This window comes from Balaenoptera borealis (assembly GCF_965194805.1).
Source record: "Balaenoptera borealis genome assembly, chromosome: 20".
NCBI classification, from domain to species: Eukaryota; Metazoa; Chordata; class Mammalia; order Artiodactyla; family Balaenopteridae; genus Balaenoptera; species Balaenoptera borealis.
This window is the reverse complement of record NC_138879.1, coordinates 14,717,124-14,736,380: the sequence shown is the minus strand read 5'-3', so window position 1 is coordinate 14,736,380 and position 19,257 is coordinate 14,717,124. Positions and strand designations below refer to the sequence as shown.

At 57.1% G+C, this 19,257-nt stretch overlaps 3 protein-coding genes across 5 annotated transcripts in view; 1 reads left to right on the top strand and 2 right to left on the bottom strand.

Annotated features, from left to right (window-relative positions):
- SCN4A (sodium voltage-gated channel alpha subunit 4) overlaps nucleotides 1-3,077 on the bottom strand; it is a 46,413-nt gene extending 43,336 nt beyond the window's left edge. The window contains exon 1 of the mRNA XM_082373664.1: nucleotides 2,874-3,077. The gene's annotated coding sequence lies outside the window, so the exon portion shown is untranslated. The remainder of the gene's footprint in view (nucleotides 1-2,873) is intronic.
- Nucleotides 3,078-3,413: 336 nt separating this feature from the next.
- On the top strand, nucleotides 3,414-14,763 carry PRR29 (proline rich 29). Of its 2 annotated transcripts, XR_014238720.1 has the most exons (7): nucleotides 3,414-9,742; nucleotides 10,036-10,111; nucleotides 10,293-10,399; nucleotides 12,103-12,332; nucleotides 12,491-12,561; nucleotides 12,755-13,189; nucleotides 14,680-14,763. XR_014238720.1 is itself a non-coding variant. In XM_082373736.1 (6 exons), the coding sequence occupies exons 1-6, from the start codon at nucleotides 9,428-9,430 to the stop codon at nucleotides 14,700-14,702; spliced, it is 822 nt and encodes a 273-aa protein (XP_082229862.1). In that variant the 5' UTR covers nucleotides 3,417-9,427; the 3' UTR covers nucleotides 14,703-14,752. The 2 variants fall into 2 exon arrangements, 1 of the variants encoding a protein (XP_082229862.1); XM_082373736.1 differs by lacking the exon at nucleotides 12,755-13,189 and having other exon boundaries at nucleotides 3,417-9,742; nucleotides 14,680-14,752.
- The window catches only part of ICAM2 (intercellular adhesion molecule 2), a 23,132-nt gene continuing 17,542 nt past the window's right edge, over nucleotides 13,668-19,257 (bottom strand). For both annotated transcript variants that reach the window (XM_082373733.1, XM_082373734.1), the window contains exons 2-5: nucleotides 18,128-18,232; nucleotides 16,139-16,405; nucleotides 14,675-14,995; nucleotides 13,668-14,002 (exon numbers count right to left, since the gene is read on the bottom strand). In XM_082373733.1, coding sequence (XP_082229859.1) covers nucleotides 13,824-14,002; nucleotides 14,675-14,995; nucleotides 16,139-16,405; nucleotides 18,128-18,232 — 872 coding nt within the window. In that variant the 3' untranslated portion in view covers nucleotides 13,668-13,823. The remainder of the gene's footprint in view (nucleotides 14,003-14,674; nucleotides 14,996-16,138; nucleotides 16,406-18,127; nucleotides 18,233-19,257) is intronic.

Sequence of the window (19,257 nt, the reverse complement as noted above, 5' to 3'; positions counted from 1 at the left end):
GTTTTGCCCTGTCCATTTATGCTAGGGCTTCTGGCAGAGGACAGGGAGGCCCTGCGGGGGGGGACAGCCCGCCCTTTGAGGGGCACAGCAGCTCCCCTGCCACCCCCGCTTCCTGTGGGTTCCTCAAGCCCCTCCCATTCCTCCTGCTGCCCCATTCCCCCTGCTGCCCCATTCCCCGCCCCCCCCGCAACACACACACAAGGGCTGTTGACTGAAAACTGCCGGGAATAAAAATAGCTGTTGCTGATGAGGCAGAATGGGGGCCAGAGCACATGAAAGGCCTGGGCAGGGGTGGTGGAGGTGGAGGGACCCTGGGATTCCCCAGCCCCACGAGCACCTTCTGATGGAGCCCTGGGGAGCCCAGGCCTGTTCCTGCCACTGCAGAGCTGGAGACCCCTAGGGCTGCCCGCAGGAACCCACTGCTCCCTGTGTCCCAGGGGCGAACTCTGCCCCATGACCCAGCCCTGCACCAGCGTGAGTTCCTTCCCAGCGAGCGGGGGCCTTGGCCGCTGTGGACAGAGCCCTGGCCCCTCATCAGCCGTGTGCTCTGGGTGACAGGACCTGCTGAGTCTGAGCCTTCCCTGTAAAAGGAGTCGAGGGACAGAAGGTTTGTGTAACCTGGACTGGGGTTGTTGATGTCCTTCCCCTTCCTTCTCTCTACCTACTCTCTGAGGCCCCTGGGCTCAGATATTTTATTTCTCTTCAATGCATCTCTCTCCTGTCACCTGGAGAGAGAGAGCCTTCCCACTCCTCTCTGTAAGGTCCAATCCCTTCTCTCTTCTCTGGCTCTGCCTCTCCCAGGAGCCTTCTCTAAACCCCACCCGTCCCTGCCATTACACTTTTCTCTGTTCTGGTGGCCAGAGTTGCCCTAAAGGCAGGGACTTTGTCAGGACTACCCCCAACATCTGGCCAGGAGTTCAATGCCTTTGGCATCAACCTCCGGGTTTCCCCTTGGTCTGGGCCTGGGGTCAGGGCAGGGAAGCCGGCTGGGCAGACCTTGACACTCAGGCCAGCTTAGAGCTGGAGGTGACCTTGAGTCCCGAGCTCCCACCCTGTGCAGGTGCCCAACCAGAAACATCAAGGAAGGCCAGGATGGGATGGGACCATCTAGGAAGGACCCCTAAGTACCTTTCCCAAACCCTGCTAAAATCCCAGCCAATCCCTTGAGAGATGCCTGGGATGGAGATGCGGGTGGACCCTTGGGTTATGTCTGGGCCCCTGCATCGTCCTGTACAGGTGACAAGCCTCCAAATACTAGTGCAATGGCCACAGCTGTCCACACCGCTGGCCACGGGCAGGGCACTGGGGATGACCCCAGAAGAATCTGGAGGGTCCTGAGAGAACCAGCCCTCTGTGCCCCGAACCCCAGCCCTGCACACCTGGGTTCAGTCAGTGCCACCCGTGGGGTCACAGATGAGTGACAACAGTGCTCACCTGTGGCTCCGCCCCACCTCTCTGTCAGCCCCCTCCCCTCTCCAGACTAGCCAGATGCCCGAAACTTGTCTCTAGCTGCTCTCCCCCAGCTGGCTCATGCTTAGGGGCTGAATTAAATGGCCTTCAAGGATCCCTTGGGCTCTAACCTTTGGGGCTCTGAGGTGACTGATTTCTGGGCAGGCCCCCACGGCAGGCGGTATGGATGGGAGGGGGACCTGTCTAGTCTCTACCTGGAGGGCTGCCTCCCCACAGTGGGGTGCCGCGAGCTCTCATCATGACCTGGCCCCCTGCCCTGACCCCGTGCACTGAGCAGGGTGAGGGGCAGCGGGACACAGTACTTAACTGGGTGGAGTGGGAAGGGGCTCAGGCCCTCCCTCCCCCATCAGTGCATTCTTGGAAAACCTCAAGCAGCACCCCACCCCGCCCCCGTCGGAGCCTTCTAGATGGGGCATCCCAAATCTTTTGAACAAATTCCCCCGACACACACACACACACACACACACACACACACAGAGCAGCCCTGAAAGCACACCTCCCTCCAGCCCCACGCGCCTCCAAAATACCTTCTCCGTCTCTGCTCAGCCCATTTGGCCTTCTCCGCTAGCCACTGCCCGCCCTCCCTCCCAGTGTCCTGGGCACCCTGCTCTGCCAGCAGGGAGCGGGCAGGGGGCTGTGCTCTGCCCTGGCACCGCACCCCTGCCCCCTCACCCCGGCCCTGAGGCTCCTTCTGAGTCCCCCAGAGCCCCCTCGGCACAGTGGCCCCCCTCACGCTGGACTTTCTGGCTCCCTGTGCCCACACCCCCTCCACCACGCGGGGCTTCTCCAGGAAAGGAGCCCGAGGGCTCCCCGGGCGGGGAGAGGCCGGGGCGGAGGGCAGAGCCCAGCTGGCCTCGCAGCCTGAGATGTGTCCTCCGCTGGCATCTCGCAGATTCCTGTCTCAGCAGAGCAAAGGAGCCGCCCGCCCCCCCTGCACCCCCACCCCCGCCCCCCCCTCTGCCGCCCCGGCCTCCTGCTCCCCTCCCCCCGCACCCCTGCCTTCTAGGCCACTGCACACAGGCCCAGCGAGTCGCTGTTTCGGCTCCTCCACCCCCCCCTCCTGAAGACACCAGCCCAGTCTCTGTCCCTTGCGTCACTCCAAGGAGCCGAGCCTTAACCCCTGGGCCACTGGTGACCAGGGCGAGGACCCCTGCTGAGGGCAGGGAGCAGGTGACGGGGCAGAGAGAGGCAAGCGTGGGGACTGAGGGTCACGGCCCGAGGAGCTTGGGCAGGGACAGCCTCGGAGCAGGGCCCGGTGTGGGCAGGAGGACAGCGGTGCCCGGAGCAAAGTGGTGACTTCCTCGGAGCCAGGCCGGGCTGGGGGCCAGGGTGCCCGGCCCCTCCGGGTGGCCTGCCCTCGGGGCGCCCGGCCCGGTCGGGGCGCGGAGGGGCGCGGTACTCACTGTTGGACGGGAGCGGCGAGCGCGGAGCGGCGTGCCCACCTCGGGCGGCTGGGACTCTGGGGGACTTGGCCGGGGGGCCGGGCCGGCGGGGACAGCTGCTGCCGCTGATGTCACAGGGTCATGAGTGAAACCTGAGGACTGGGCCAATCTTCAGGTGGGAGCCTGGGCCGCGCTTCCCTCACGGGGGTGTGCTGGGCCCGGCTGGGACCGTCTGGGCCGGGGGCCCCGCTGGCCCGGAGTGGGCCACACGCGACACGCTCGCCCACCCACACGCACACGCACACGCACGCTCACTGGGGCACGCGTCTGAGCCCACACACGCGGTTCTCTCCCTCCCTTGACGAACTAACGCAGGCTCATTCTCACACGTGAATCTCCTTTCACGCTCGTTCCCAGAAGCACTCCCGGGGGACAGGCTGGCTAGCACACTCACACACTCTGTGCACACTCATGGCTGCGCTCCCCCGTCACACTCACACACTCTGTGCACACTCATGGCTGCGCTCCCCCGTCACACTCACACACTCTGTGCACACTCATGGGTGCGCTCCCCCGTCACACTCACACACGCTCAGCCACGCACGGAAACCACCACCCTTCACACAGCCACACAAACGCTTCCACTGCGTGTCACCCCCATTCACACACAGGCCTGCGGCTCACACGTACAGACTCACTCCCACGCTCACGTCAGGCTCGTGCACATATGTGTATTATTACACGCATATAGCCATACGCGCTCTCCTGCCCAGATGAGCACAGATGCCGCGTATCACAGACATTATACTTGTATCAAGTGTGTACACACACCAGTCACGCCCATGCGTTCTTGCATTTCATGCATGTTACTTACACCCATGCGGTTGTCTGTGCCCATGTAACATGCCCCCATTCACATGTACACGGGGGCCACCTATATGTACCTATGGTCACTAGATTTTTATCAAGTAGATGCCTACCTATATACCCACACCCACATCTCACACACACACACCCATCCCCCCCCCACACACAGCTGTTCAGCTGTACCACACAGCAGTCTTGAGGGTCATTTCTCCACCACCACTCCCCCACCCCTCTGGCTAGACATCTGTCCCTCAGAGGCTGGGGAAGGGGGTGTGGTAGGGGGAGGGATGAGGTTATTTAGCCCCCCTCCCCCACCTTCCACTCTGGGACTGGGGTGACCCCTAGTGGAGGTGTTGAGAAATGACCCATCTCTGCTCGCTCACCAGCGCCTGTCCCAACAGACGAGAGAATCCCTGGGTGAATCCAGAGTAACTGTCCCCCAAAGATTCCCCCAGTCTCCCATACCCATCACTGCCACCGTCTTTTCTGGCAGCCAGAGCCCTGTCTGAGCTGAGCCCAGCCCGGAGTGACCTCTGAGAGGGGCACAGGGAAGCCCCGGGGAGCGGTCACCCTCCATCCCGGGGGCGGGCTCAGTGGCGCCTCTCCTCCCAGTAGCTCTCTGTGGATCTAGCCTCAGCACTGTTGAGCCCTTCCTTGCGGGCCAGGCCTGGCTGTGGTCTGAGAAGTTCCTGCTGTGCCCGGACTTCGCACATCTCCACCCAGTGAATCACTCACACCCTCAGAGGCATGTCTTCTAGACCAAAGTGGGAGCCTTGGTGTTTTCTCTGCAGGGTTCTTTATCCTGCTTTGCTCACTGACCTGACAGACATTTTCCACGTAGTTGTATTGCTAATGTAATCCAGCGTCTGCCGGCCCCTGCCTCTTCTTTGCTTCTTCTGGCATTCAGAGAAAAGCAAACCTTTTATCTCATATTCTTCCCAAGTTGTCTCCCTAAAGCTGCTCCCCAGGGTCCCTCTCATCACTCCCAGCCCTGCTGCAGCTCCAATTTGCTTTGCTGCTGGCCACTGTCTGGAATTCCTGGTCAGTGTTCCCTGGATAGCACACGGCTCCCTGTCTGTGGGCACTGGAGGGGAGACGGTGGGAAGCAGCTGTCATTCCCAATTATGGCTCTGCCCTTTCAGTCACTGCCTTGCCCCTGCCCAAAGCTCTATGGAGTAAGACTTTCTTTAATGAGGAAGTGAAGTTAATAGTATACGAGGGGGCAGGGCTGCTGCATTTGGTTGTATGGGTTGGGCACTGCACAATTCTGGGCACCAGTCCCACTTGTAGGCATTGTAGATTAGTATATTTAAGATGATAATTTTCTAGCAGATGGTAGCAAAATATCTAGAGGAAGGGGCTAATTTTTCTAATTTGCACAAGGTGCCATTTGGATTAAGGATGGGGATGATGGGAAAACAAAAGCTGTGTGTTAAATACGACTTTTATCCACAGCCCGAGTGGAATGAATACCTCTCTCTTGATAACAATATTCCTCCTTGCTTTGGGGAACTGCTTCCCTACCCCAAATATGTGATTCTCGTGGGGCTCCTGATTACAGGACAGCCACCTTGCCCCAGCCACGGAGATGGACATTGTCACCTAGGTCTGGCCAATCCTCTTGGCCACAGTGGTTGGTCCAAAAGCTGGATATGTGACTCAAGTGGGGCCAATTATAGTCCTTCCTGGGGATTTGTATGTATTGATTCAAAAGAAAGATCATCTCTCTCTCTGTGGGATTCTCTAAGTTTGTCTAGAGTAACTGAAGTACATCTGAAGGTGCCTGCGGTGTGTCTCCCACGAGTGGAAAAGTCTGTCTGTAGGAAGAGGGAAAAACATGCAGAGAGGGGGAGATGAAGGAGAGGGAGAGAAGGATGGAAAGAGAGAGACCTGAAGACACCTGAGTCAGTTAAACTATAAACCAACTCCATCACTGTCCTTCCCTATCACATGAGCCCCCAAAAGTGCCTTTTCTTTAAGCTGGTTTAGGTTGAATTTCGGTCACCCACAAGCCAAAGAATCCTGCAAAACAGAATCACCTTTCAGAAAATCTCATCCTGATCCACAGGAATTGGCTTCGTCACACCCTGTCCCAGCCCCACCCCCTGGCCTGAGCAAGTCAGTTTCTTCCCTGAGTCATTCAGACCAGGGTGACTTTCTGGGAGCTTCAGCAAGTACTCCCCCATGGTTGGTGGCACCCCAATTTCCAGGGAGTCCAGGAGGGGAGGGTTCTGGACTCCATCCCATAGCTCCATTCTGATGGGGTGGGACCTTGAAACTGGGTCCCCACCACACGGCATCCCATTGGTGTGATCTATGTGTTTATAAGTCCCCAAAGTACCACCAGGGGCCTTTTGGATAAAACCCCACACACACATCTCACAAGGATAACCATGATTTGCAGAAATAGTATAGTCAGAGCCTCCAAGCAGAAAAATGGAATTTCTTTGTTGTTATAATTTCAAGGCTTCTCCCCACAAATCCAGTTAGACATGAAATTCTGCAAAGCAGTATTTAGCGCCTCTCTTTCAACCCTCATATTCTAACTCCTTCCAATTTGTGCCTTTTTAGGAAATGGGTCAAAAAAAAGAGACTGCTACTGGGTCAGTCTCTCTCTGCTCAGCACTTCCTCATCTGTACCACACAGACATTCATTTCCCCTTGAATTCTTTTTTTTTTTTTTTTTTTTACTACTTATTTATTTGGCTGTCCCGGCTCTTAGTTGCAGCACGCAGGATCTTCGTTGTGGCATGTGGGATCTTTTAGTTGAATCTTTAGTTGCAGCATGCAGGCTCTTAGTTGCGGCATGCAGGCTCTAGTTCCCTGACCAGGGATCGAACCCAGGCTCCCTGTACTGGGAGCGCGGAGTCTTAACTGCTGGACCACCAGGGAAGTCCCTCCCCTTGAATTCTTAAAAAGACCCTTTTCTCTACATTTCCATCTAAGGAGGAGAGGAGGGAGCCCTTTTTCCCCTTCCATGGTTTTTAATGACTGCAAGCTCTTCCTTGGAGTGAATTACTTCCATTTGCATAACCATTTCCCTATTATGGGACATTGGGTAACGTTCAACTTTCAACTCTTAAAAATAACACTGCAACGAACACATACGAGTAGAAATCTTTTTCCACGTCTAGCTTATTTCCAGGAATAGATTTACCAAGGCAACAGGGAGGATTTTCGGTACGTATTGTTTTGGGACACTAAAACAAACAAACAAACAAACAAAAAACCCAAAACAAAAAAGTGAAGATGCAAATAAGAGTCCCCACTGAGAAGAATGGAAAGGGATTAGGTGGAGTGTTCAACACCCCAAAGAAAATGATAGTAGGCAGGGCAAGTAGCCAGAAAGGCACCTCCTCCACTGTTGGACTGAAGTTAGATCTGTAAGCAAAATAACGTTGCCAGATAAGTGTGTGGTTTTCCCATTATTCAAAGGGCAAATGCTTCAGTTTCCTTTGACACCTCTAATTGGATACCAGAAGCCAGGTAGTTTTTATCTCAACCCTGTCTTCCAAAATACAAGTAAGTCTCATGTAGGGTTAACGTGCGATCTTATATCTGAGGTATTGAAATGATCTCCTCTTCCTGCCTCTTTCCTACAGCCACCTCCAGCCTGCTCTGAGCTTCCTTTACAGGGAAGGAAGGTGGCCTCCTTGCTGGCCTCCCTGCCTCCAGCTTTGCCTCAGTTCAATCCATGGACCATTATACTCCCAGATGAATGTTCTTCAATGTCGACTTCGGTATTTCACGTCATTGAACACAAATTTATCAGAGAGCTGCTAGAACAGCTGTTCCCAGGAGTTAGCAGCAGCCTGGGCAGCAGAAATGGTGAAAGTGGGAGACCGGTGTCTTAGTTTGGATTCCCCCAAAAGTAGAGCCTGAGACAGGGATTTGGCAGCAAGAAGTTTATTTGGAAGGAGATCCCAGGAAGCACTGTGAGGGTGTGGAGAAGTGGGGAGGCTGGCGGGTATGGGCAGCCCTGACAGCTTCTCTATAATTGCCCCTCTCTCTCCTTCCCTCCCTCTTTCCCTCTCTTTCTCCGCCCCCCCCCCCCCACAGATGCACATATATACATATAATTTTTAAAACAAAAATAAGATCTTACTATGCTTTCTGATTGTTTTGCTTGACTCTCTTGGACATCAATCCACATCAGTAGATTTATTCTATACCAAAATTGTCAATGGCGGAATAGTATTCCATTGGGAGGACACATCCCATCAGACATGTGTTCTTTCTAATTCTGGTTGACATAAACAAAGATATGACAAACAAGATACATCTTTCTAAAATGTGGCTGTGCACACGTCGTCCCCTTATTTCTCTCCTGCTCAAAACCCACCAAGAGCTTCCCATTACCCACATGGCAAAGCCTCACTTCTATAACTTGGCCTTTGAGTCTGTCCTGTGTCTGCCTGGAACTTCCCTCTGCCCAGATCCCCTACCCTAGCCAGGCAGTTTGGGCCACTGGATCTTTACAGGCCCTGTCCATTCCCGCATCTGCACCTTTGCTCTGGCTGTGTTCCCAGCCTGGGCTGCCCTCTCCCTCTCACACTGCTTGGCCCCATCCCAAGGGTCTCTACCTCCTTCAGAACTCCACCCTTCAGTGACTGAGTCTTCTCTTTTTCATGATCTCTTCTTGTATGGTTCACTCAGAAGGCACTTTGCACAGTCTTGTATCTTTGCTCTCCTTTCAGGGGAATTTTTCACTTCCCAAGAACGCTGGAACCAGCGAGGATACACTATTGTGTCTACAGTGCTTAGAAGGGCACCTCGCACACACAGGCACCTCCTGGGTCAAAGTTTGCTGATGGTGAGCGCAAGGATTGGTTTCATCTTTCTCCCTGGAATGAGGGTGGAGATGGAAAGACGCGCCTCTGTGGCCTTCCCACTCACTGCGGGCCTGTGACCACAGTGCCCGATCTCAGCTTGATGATGGCTGTCAACGCCATAAGACCCACGGGGACAGCTAATGCACCGCCCACAGTCCCCATCTCCTGGAGACAGGGACGAAGGTACAAAGGAGGAGGTGGGAATGGTCTTTCTGGCTCTAGACACTAGGACTTCTGGGAAGGGGAGCTGAACAGGAGTGGAGGGTGGGGGAAGGCCACTCTGGGGTGCTAATCCCAGCTTCCTGTCTGGATTTTCTTCGACTGCTGCTCAGGGCCTATCTTAGGATGGTCACAGCTGCCGAAATAGATCTCTCCCTTCACCTGTTCTTAAGCAAAGAAGACCTCGATAACTTCCTGTTGAAAGAATGAAAGCTTTGGTAATTTTTCCGGGATGAAGGGCAATAATGGGGTCACTGATGTTAAACTCCCCAGACTTTGCCACCTCTTTGGAGCAGTGGCTCCCCTTGACCAGGAACCGGGGAGCAAACAGGGGCCAGCCTTTTCCGTGAACTTGGTTGGTGTTTCCTTCCTTGGTGGCCTCCAGAAACCACTCTTGGCCCGCAGGACGGCCCTCTGATTCAGAGTGACAGGGAGCAAATCCTTTGCCCTCCTCATTCACCTGCCCCTTGCCCCCAAGCCTGCTCCAACAGAATTCTCTACTCCTAACTCATCATCCTAGTCAGCTGGGCACTGGGCCCCAAAAACCAAGTGTCCGAGTTGGGGCGGGCCTCCCCAGCCACTCACGCATTCACTCAACAAACTCGGCCCCCCAGGCTCCGTGCCGGGGATGCCCCAGGCTGCGAGGTACAGCGAGGGATGCGCCGTGATGCCCAGGCAGCCACGGCGCGGGGGGTTGGATGTGGACATCTGGGAGAGAGTTGGGCCTCCGGGGGTGGGGGTGAGGGTCCTCGGGACCCCTCGTCCCTAGAGGTGGAGAGAGAAGAGCAGGAGGCGGCGACGAAGGGCGAACGTCCCAGGCACCGGACCGCTGGCGGGACCTGCGCATGCGTAGGAGGAGACTTTGGCGTCGCCCAGCGTCGTCAAGGTAACCCTGATCCGCTGCAGCTGGCCATGGCCTCAGGGACTGGAGGGAGCTGGGGTCGTCCCCCCGCACAGACTGTAGCCCCGACGGTGAAGGCTGAGTCGGGGACCAGAGCCTGCCTTTACCTGGAAGGCCTTGGGGGCGGGGTGGAGGGGCGGGCTGACTTGGGGAGCTGTCCCTGGAGGGTCCGAACCCTGGAGGAGCGGGGGTGGGTGAGGAGAGCGACCCCAGCCAGAGAGGAAGAGACTTGACAGGGAGGCCATGGGCGCGCGGAGGGGAGAAGCTCCTGCGAGGTTAGGGAAGCGACTCACGGCGTGGGGAGCGAGGGGGGGTCCCCATCCCTTCCCCACCTAGCCTGAGTCTCCCCCTCCCCCCCCCCCAGCCCTGGGTGACCATTCTGCAGCCCCTCCTGTGGGCCATCCCACCTCCGTCCCCACAGCCGAGCCGCGTGAAGGAAGGTGAGACTCCGGGATCTCCCCACTTTGTACCCCACTCTGCCCGGCATATTCTCTGGGTGTCCTTGCTGCACCCTTCCTTCCCCCGCCCTCCCCCCGGAGCTGGAGTTGGGGGAAAGGCCCTGGGGTCGGGGCAAGGGCAGGGGGAGTTCTGGCGCGGGCCTGCTGAACTCCCGTCCCCTAGACCTGCTGGAACTGATGATGCTGCAGAACGCGCAGACGCACCAGCTGCTTCTGAGTGGCCAGGTGGCAGCGGCGCTCAACCAGGGGCCTGCCTGGTCCGGCCCGCAGGTGCGTGGGCTGGAGGGGGGGGAGTGGGGGTGGGCTACCAGGGCTGCCCGCCTGCAGGGCCAGAGGTGGGCATCCATTTAGGGTTCCCCCCACCTTGAGAAAAAGGATCAGGCAACAGAGGAGCCAGAAGCCAGCCCCCATCTATCTGGCTAGGTCTGTTTGGCATCTGTTATGTGCCAGGCCCCCGTGTCAGCCTCCATGGAGTGGAGGTAGCGGGTCCCCAAATCCAGACCACTCAGGTCTTGTTTTCAAGGCTTCCTTTGCAGTGCATCCCCCATCGGACTGCAGACCCAGGAGGGCAGGCACCATTGTCCCCTGGGCCTGCAGTGTGCCTGATACTTATTAGGGGTTCAATTGCTATTTGTTGAACAAGTGAATGAATAAATGAATGACTATGAATACAAGGCAACTTTGGCTGTGACTGGCACAAAGTGTGAGGGCCACCTGGTTGGGGCATGAGGAACATCTCCTTGGAGGAGCAAGTGGCCTTAGAACCAGCCCTTGAAAGCCAGGTAGGATTCTGATGCTTGCAGGAGGTGAGGGGTGTGTCCACCATCTAGGTGGGCCGGGGCAGAATCAGGAGACGGAATGGAGGAAACCCTGTGTATATGTGGGGGGGGGGGGGGGTGGAGGGGGGAGGTGATGGGTGCATGGGAGGGGGAGGAGCTCTAAGGCCGAGCCTTATTCAGCCAGCAATGGGCAGCCTGAGACGTCCGGAGGGGTGACAGCTGGGTGGTGAGAGGATGCCTATCAGCTTGGAGGGAGCGGAGAGAGATTCACGGAGGGGCCGATCAGAGGAGTCAAGGCAGAGGGAGACCCTGAGGAGCTGCTGCCACCCCTTCACCCCCAGGCCCTCAGGGGGCCCTTGGGAGGAGCGCCCTACCTCAACAAGTGGGGCATAAGCGGGTCCAGGGACTGGGGGTTGAGACAGGCTGGGACCTGGGACCCTTTGCTGCGGTGCTGCAGTGCTTGCACCTGGACAAACGTCTCTTCGAGCCGCAGAATACAAAGGAAATGAGACTAAAAATAACGGCACGCATGCGCAGTTGGGGCAATTATGAACAATAAGATACAAAAAGGCCACAAATCAGCTGCCATTTCTGAGGTGCAAAAGTAGGGTACTGCGCGTGATTCCTGCACCCAGCACCACCAAGAGGGTGGGCGGACCACCTAAGCCGCCCCTCCAGCCCAACCCACCAATCAGTCCCTCCCCTCTCCCCATGTAAGGAACCAGCCCACGCTCCTTGGGGAGCAAGCAAGGGCACCTGTTTCTTGTTCTCGCTCCCTCGAGCAGCATGAGTCCCAGTGAATTCCCAGCCTGAATTCCTTGGCTGGCTTCTTATCAATTTCTATTGATTAAAGAGTCCAAGAACCCTGTATCCGTAACGGGGTGAGGCCAGGGGCAGCTTGCTGGACTCCTGGCCCCAGCTCTGGAGTCATACCTGGATTTCTCCAGTCCCTGCTTGGCCTTATTAGCGGGGTGACCTTAGAAAAGTTACTTAACCTCTGAGCCTCGGTTTTTCCCATCCGCAAAATAAGGAATGAATGTCTCCAAAGAGCCTTGCTTGTGTGTAGTAAATGCCCAATAAACAGTAGCTATTTTGTGCTGGGTATCTGGAGAAATAATTTAGAGGAATGGAGGAGTGGTGGCAGGGAGAGCCTGATCCTGTATCCTCTCCCCTCCCCTCTTGCACAATCCCCAGGTCTACCTGGAGGGTCAACAGGAGGCAGCGTATGAAGAGGAGGAGGAGACCGAAGCCCAGGAGGAGGGGCCTTTGGTGTTCCACCACCACTACCTGCCCTGCCTGATGCCTGCTCTGGGCCCCCTGCTCCCCTGGCCGGCCCCTCTCCTTTCCCCTCCCCTACCGCAGCCCCACTTGCAGCCCTTGGCCAGGGTTCAGCACCACCCTCCTACCTCTGGGAAAAGGGGGGCGTAAGTGAGGCCGGGGGTCTGGGTGCTGCTCGGGCCCTGCTCTGGGGCTGGGCTGGAAGAGCTGGCTAGGGGCCAGGCTGGGGTGAGGAAACTTGTGGGTGAAATTCCAGAGGCTACTGGGGCCTCTGACGGGGCTCTTTCTTTTCTCCCCATCCCAGGAGAGCAGTGCCCCCGCCCCCACCCCCCAGTGCCACAGGGACTGTGGGTGTGGATGTACCCCCAGCTTCAGGTAGGGACCAGGTGGGTGGGCAGTGGGGCCCAGGCCTGGCGGTCGATCAGAGGCCAGGAAGGCCATGCGCCCTGGGGGGCTGAGGGCCCCCTACTGTCATGGCCGTGGACACCTGGCCTGTCCCCTTCCGGTTTCCTCCCTGGGCTCCACTGAGGCAGGAGGGAGTCACGATGAGGGTGCTGTCTCCCACCAGACTACTATGATGCCGAGAGCCTCCCGTGAGGACAGACATCAGCCCCAGGACCCACGCCAGCTTCATCGCAGGGCTGGAAATAGCCCCGGAGCCCCTGTGTGCCCCGCTACTGCTTTTCCAACCCTGCACCTATGCCTGGCAGCCCTTCTTACCCCCTCAGCCCCAAGTAGGCCCTCTCCCCGAGGTCAGTCAGTCCCCTCTCTACCCCACGGAGACCTTGAAGCAGTCTGATCTCTGCTTCAGGGTGAGAGCCCCTTAGAGCAGTGCCCAGGCCCTGGCGGTCACACGAAAGCCCAAGCCTGTCCCGGTGATTGCTGCCTGGGCTGGCAGAGGCCTGGGAACCAGAGCCCTCCCTCGACCTCCACTCCCCCACCCACCACCCCGGGGATGGCCAGCACTGCGGCATCTCGGGTTGGCCCAATAACGGAGCAGGAGGTAAGAGGCGAGGACTGCTTTTGTTGTCCGTGGCTCTCTGAAGGCCCAGAGTGATGGGGGAGGCCTGGCTGAGGAGATCCTGAAGCTGAGCCCTTGGGGCCCCCATGCTTAGCCCTGGAAGCTGGCTCTGCTGACAGAAAGGAAAGGTCAGAGCCATGCCCTGCTCTGACACGGAGGGCCTGCGGTCCCAGAGGGCCACGTGGGAACAGAGTGTCTCTCTGCCCCTCTGGGCCAGGGTGCATCTCCCCACCCTCCCTCAGTAGGAATGAGTCACTCAGTGTCCGATGAGGGTGGGCGTCTGGTGCCTGGGCTGGTCAGCATGGGGGCGCCCCAGGGCCTGGGATCCCCGGGGCTCTGGAAGGCCCCCGTGAAGGAGAGGGTGGAGGGAGGCTGAGGGGACATTTGGAGACCGAAGTCCAGCCGGGCCTGGTGGCTCCCCTTCCTGACCATTCCCAGGAGGAGACACTGAGGCACAGGGTTAAGTCCAGGTGTTTGTATTCAGACTAGAAAAGGCAGGGTCCCTGAAGTCCTCTGCTGCTTGGCACGGGCCTTCAGCCAGGGCTGAACCACAACCCTAAGGAGCCGTGCTGAGTTCCAGTGGCCGCCATGCTGGTGGCCACGCCGCTCACGTAGGCTATGCCCGGTAGGCCCACCTCAGCCTCCTCCAAGCAGCTTGCACCCCGTAGGTACCTGTCCGCCTCTGGTGCCACTGCTGGCCAAAGACAAAGCACAGCAGGACAGATGTCACAAACAAGAAGAGCAGCACTGACACGACCGTGATGATGATGACCGTCTGGTTGTCCTGTGCAGGCTCTGGGGAGGGAGAGGGCGGCGGTCTTAGAAGTCCTCTGGTCCCGGGTGCCAGGGCCAAAGGGGGAGTAGAGGTCCGCCCATCACCCGCCCACCCCTCGTCGTTCTGCAGTCACCCTGTGTTGCAGAGGTGAGTGGCAACTGGTATATCAACTAGAGGAAAGGTGGGCCGGGGTCCAGGCCACCAGCTGGGCCTCTGTGAGACCGTGAGGGCAGACGTCCCCCTGCCACCAGCTCCTGGCACCAGCACGTGGTTGCTGGACACCACAGCCTGGACAGTGGCATGGTCCAGGCCGAGCCCCTCCCTGGGCAGAGCTGAGGGAGCTTCTACCAAACTCTCAGAAGACAGAGAACATCTAGGTCATCTAGAGTCACAGAACAGCAGGGGTCCAGGGGATCTTAAGGGTCAGTCAGGCTACACTTGTCATTGCAGAGAGAGGCCAAGGCCAGAGAGAGGAGCTTGACTTGGTTAAGGTCACCCAGCTTGTTCATGGCCAAGCAGCTAGCTGGGGTCCAAGCTGGCAACTTGGAGAGAGCTCCAGGGAACTCTTGGGATCAAGTTCCTGGGTGCCTCCCCCTGAGCTGGCAGAGAGTGGGGCAAAGGCGTTTTCCTCCCATGAGGGGCTGAAAGTGAACGCCCTCTCCTTCCCTCCTCCTCCGGGGGCTCCCCCTCACCATAGACGTCGAGCGCCTGGGGATCTGAGACGCTGTGAACGAGGTCCCCGCCGCGAGAGCGCAGGTCCATCTCGGCCCGGCAGGAGAAGTTGTGGCGGTCGTCTTCCCTGTGAGCCGTGGTGTTGTGGGTAACCATGGCCTCTTGGGGGGAAAGTGTTGTCCCCACAAAGGTCTGGTTGTATACGATCTCACTGCCACGGAGCAGGGTGACAGTGAGACCTTCGAGGGGTGCCACAGAGGGCACTCTGCACTGGATGGTGAACGATCTCCCTACAGCCACTAAAGTGGGCCATAACTTCAGCAGCACTTGCTTTGGAGGGTCTGAAGGAAAGAAGGAAGCGAGGTCTGGTCAGGATGGGGATGCAGTTCCAGCAGGCTCCACCCAGCCGGGACCATCCCCGTCACCACAGTGTTCTCAGGAAGTGGGCTGGGGCCTGGCTGCTCTAAAATGTAAAAAGAGGAAGGAGGAAGCAGTTCAGGGTGAAGGATGTACTGGGTGGTTGTTTTATGGACATGATTTCTGGAATGGACAAGAATGGAGGTAGCCTGGTGTCTACAAAGAAAAGGTCCAGAACCTGTACAGTCAACTAGAAAGATATAAAAGTTTTGGATCTGTCTCCTTCCTCTCCAAAAATTAAATACAAATTTCAAAAATTAAATGGTTGGATAATTATGTTGAGAGAGACTTCGAAGGGAGTACTCATTGGAACTGGACCATGAGTTGTGAGATTCTTCACTTCAGAGGTGGAGGCCGGAGTCAGACCTGCCTTGGTTCTTCAGGATCGGGTTCTGAGCTACCTCTAGCCCTTAGCTATTAAACCCGGTGGTACCCTGGGTTCCTTTTTGAACTAGAATGCCTTGCCCCCATTACCCCAGGGTAATATGTTAGATTTAGGACATCTTTCTATTCATTTGATCCACTGATGACAGTTTCGAGCGATACCCTTGGTGCCGAGCTGTTGAGAGAATCCCAGTCTATCCAAGGTCTCCGTGGCCTCTGGGCAGGTATGTGTGTGATGGTCACACATTTGCCAAGGGCCCTCAGGGGGAGATAAAACCACGCCTCAGCCTTCTCTCCGGGAGGCCAGTGGGCTACTGCAGAGGGTACCAGCCCTCCTGATGGGGCCCCCACTGCTTGTCATGGGATGCAGGGTGTTCTGGTGATGGGGCGCCACCAAGCCAGGAGGAGACTGTAGCACGGCATGGGAAACAACTTTTAGATTTGTCTAAACCTTGCTTGGATTGTCCTCCTCTGAGCAAACCTCAAAACCAGGGTTGCCAACAGGCTCAAGGAGGCCAGGGGAGGGTGTGAGAAGATTCTGAGCCCATGGCCTGGGTCCAGGAGCCCAGGGAAGTGGGGGCCATAACAAGAGCGCCCAGCAGTAGTAACAGAGCAGCTCTGCGTGCGTTCGGTAGATGCAGGCTCTGGCCTAGGGGAGCAGGGCCCCGCGGCGCCGCACTCACAGAACACACTGATGTTCAGACTCCTGGACTCCTGCTTCCCGGAGCAGGTGAAATGGCAAATGACATCTGTGTCCTGGGAGACGTTGAAGACCTCATACAGCTTCCACTGAGCCTGTTCCTCCAGGAGAGTCTTGTGTAGGGTGGTCTCCAGACCACCGGCGCTGGGCTGCGTACAGGTGGTACTACAGTTAATCACCTGAGACTCCCCGGACTCCACCATCAGCTGCTCTGGCCACATGCGTACCTCGAACGCCTCCTCGCCAGACCCTGGAAGACCAGAAACACTAAGCAGCAGACGTCCCCGCTGCCCTGCCCAGTGGAGCTGCCCACGGTGGGCAGTCTGATAAGGGGTAGAGGTCCCCTCTGCTCCTCTCCCCTTGTTCAGACCTTATCGCCTTGGGTCTAGACCAAAGAGACTGCGACCCCCCTGCAGCTGTCTCCCTGCCTCTGGTTGCTGTTCCTCCAGCTCGTCGCCTCCAGATTAGTCTTTCTCATGCACGTCTTCTATCTCCATGGAGAGGGATCTTATTTGACCTACGAGGCCCAGCCCAAATGTCCCCTCCTCCACGAAGGCCTCTCTGAAATGGAGGTGGACTGTGTCCTCTGAGCCCCCATGGCCATGGGTTCGACTCTTCCCTCCCTCCTTTCCTTTCTTCTGCAAATCCTTTATGAACACCGGCTGTGTGCCAGGCACTGTTCTAGGCTCTGGGGATCCAGCAGGGACCAAAGCAGACCAAACCCTGCCCTTGCGGCGCTCACATTGCAGCGAAGGAGACAGACAATAATAAACAAGTGAACTAGCCAGCTTGTCAGTTGGTGGTAAATGCCTAGGAAAGGAAATAAGGAGTGGGGTGGGGTTGCCGTGTTAAATAGTGTAGTCAGCACAGGCCTCACGGAAACACCGACATTTGAGCAAAGAACGAAGGAGGTGGGGGTGGGGGGGAGCCCGGCAGGCAGGTATCTGCGGGGGGAGGGAACCGCCAGCGCAGAGACCCTGGGTGGGGAGGAGACCAGATGGCTGGAGCTCAGCGAGGAGGAAGGTGGGGGAGGCGAGGTCAGGAAGGTAATGGGACCACCTTGCAAATGACTCATACGCATGCTGACTCTCCCTTGGACGTTTTGGAGCTTCTAGAAGGCAAGGCCCAGATTTCGCATATTTCCCTTTGTGCTCAGCACAATACGCTGTGTGTGGCGCAGAGCCAAGAAGTGTTTCAGGCACGAAGCATTTCAGGCCTTCGGCGCTCACCTCCCACTCGGTGATGACCAGAAGGTCCTTGATCCCAGCCAGCTGGGCCCGTCCTGGGTCCTGTGCTCCTGCCACACCCATGGACCCCCACTTAGCCCTCAGCTAGTGGCATATAATGAAGGGGCAAAAGAGGGGCTTTGCAGGGAGAGAGAGCTGGATTTGAAACCTGAGTTTGCCAGGTACCAGCTGTGTGGCCTTGGGCAAAGTGCTTTCTCTCTCTGAGCCCCAGTTTCTCCATCTATCAAATGGGCTAGTAATCCCTTTCCTGCAGGGTTGTCGTGAAAGCACCTGGCAGGTTGTCCAAAACAGAGTGCTCAGCACACGGAGGCATTTTCCTTCACGGTCCCCTGGACTTCCTGGAAGGGGCTTCGTTTTCGCTTTCATGGTCGCCACAAGGCGATGCCCTCTGCTGCCCTCTGCTGACCCCTGGGCCACCTCTGAAGACTAGCTGGGGCGTGCCCTCACCTGCCCTTGAACCCCAGCCTCCCTTCACCTCCCCATTTAGTCTCCACAGCCTGCCACAGCCACACACCATGAAGTTATGGGGTCTGGTTCCCAAAAGGCCAGGACCCCTACCCGCTGCCAGGGGTCATGGGGAAGCTAGGCTGGCACAGCATCCTGTACCCATGGCAGACGGCCTCTGTGTTCAAAGCCTCAGCGACTTCAGGACCAGGACCCCCTTCCCTGCCTGAAGGGGAGGGGGTCCTGGCTGGCAAGCGCCCAGTCAGGATCCCCAGGCTCACCTGTGCAGCAGAGCAGGGCGAGAAAGGCCGAGAGCAGTCCCCAGCCACCAAACGGGGACATCTCGAGTGGCGTCCACGGGCTCGCAGGGAACAGCCGAGAACCGCCTGGAGAGAGATGGAGGGCGCAGGTCAGGGAGTGGTGGCCTGGAGCCTCAGCCGGAACCCCCAGCCTTCTGTGAGCTGATGACCACATTTCCTCTCGTTATCTGAGTGGTCTTGGGGAGGCCACGTGGAAGGCCGGCTCCCAGGGTCCCAGGTCTATAAGAAGCCAGGCAGAGGAAGCTGGGAAGCAGCTGATAAGCCGGGCAGATGGGGGGAGCGCCGGGGGCACACGTGTGTGTGAGTGATGTGTGTGCACACGGGATTCCCGTGCGCTGTGTGTACACAGAGGACAGCGCTGCCTACAAGCCTCAGATCTGGGGAGCCCCAAATCCCACAGGACACACTGTGGGAGTCCCCTCTGGGTAGGGATTTTCCAAGCTGGAAAGAGGGTTTGGGAGGCAATAGCTGGATGTTTACCTCCTTCCTCTGCCCCCTACCCTCCCCTACTCAGATTTCTGGTGATACACACTGTCCCTGGGCACTTTCTTCTCTTTTTTTCTCAGCTAAACGTGATTTCAGATTACTAAGAGAAGGAGGAAGGAAAAGGAAACTAGCATTTAATTGACACCTATTCTTTGCTAGGGACTAAGTTAAGGTTTTAATACATTATCTCATTTAATTATCACACCAAATCTACAAATTTCGATTGTGCATCTGAGGAAATTGGGGCTCAGGTGAATTAGGTGATAGAACTGAGGTGAGAATTTAGGAATGATGAGTAGTTGGTTGGATGATCAGTGGTTGCCAGGGATTAAAGGGAGGGAGGGATGAATAGGCAGAGCACAGACGATTTTTAGGACAGGGAAACTACTCTGTATGATACTACAGTGGTGCATGTGTGTCATTATACATTTGTCCAAACCCATAGAATGTACAACACCAAGAGTGAACCCTAATGTAAACTATGGACTGTGGGCGATAATGATGTGTCCATGCAGGTTCATCAGTCATAACAAATGTCCCACTCGGTGGGGGGTGTTGGTAATGGGGGAGGCTGTGCGTGCACGAGGACAGGAGGTTTGTGGGAA

Excerpts from the sequence above, each read along its gene's own strand:
- PRR29 (XM_082373736.1), top strand. The coding sequence starts at position 9,428 with ATGCGCCGTGATGCCCAGGCAGCCACGGCGCGGGGGGTTGGATGTGGA. Across the intron at positions 10,400-12,102 it reads CTGCCTGGTCCGGCCCGCAG|GTCTACCTGGAGGGTCAACA; the intron begins GTGCGTGGGCTG and ends CACAATCCCCAG. Across the intron at positions 12,333-12,490 it reads ACCTCTGGGAAAAGGGGGGC|GAGAGCAGTGCCCCCGCCCC; the intron begins GTAAGTGAGGCC and ends TCCCCATCCCAG.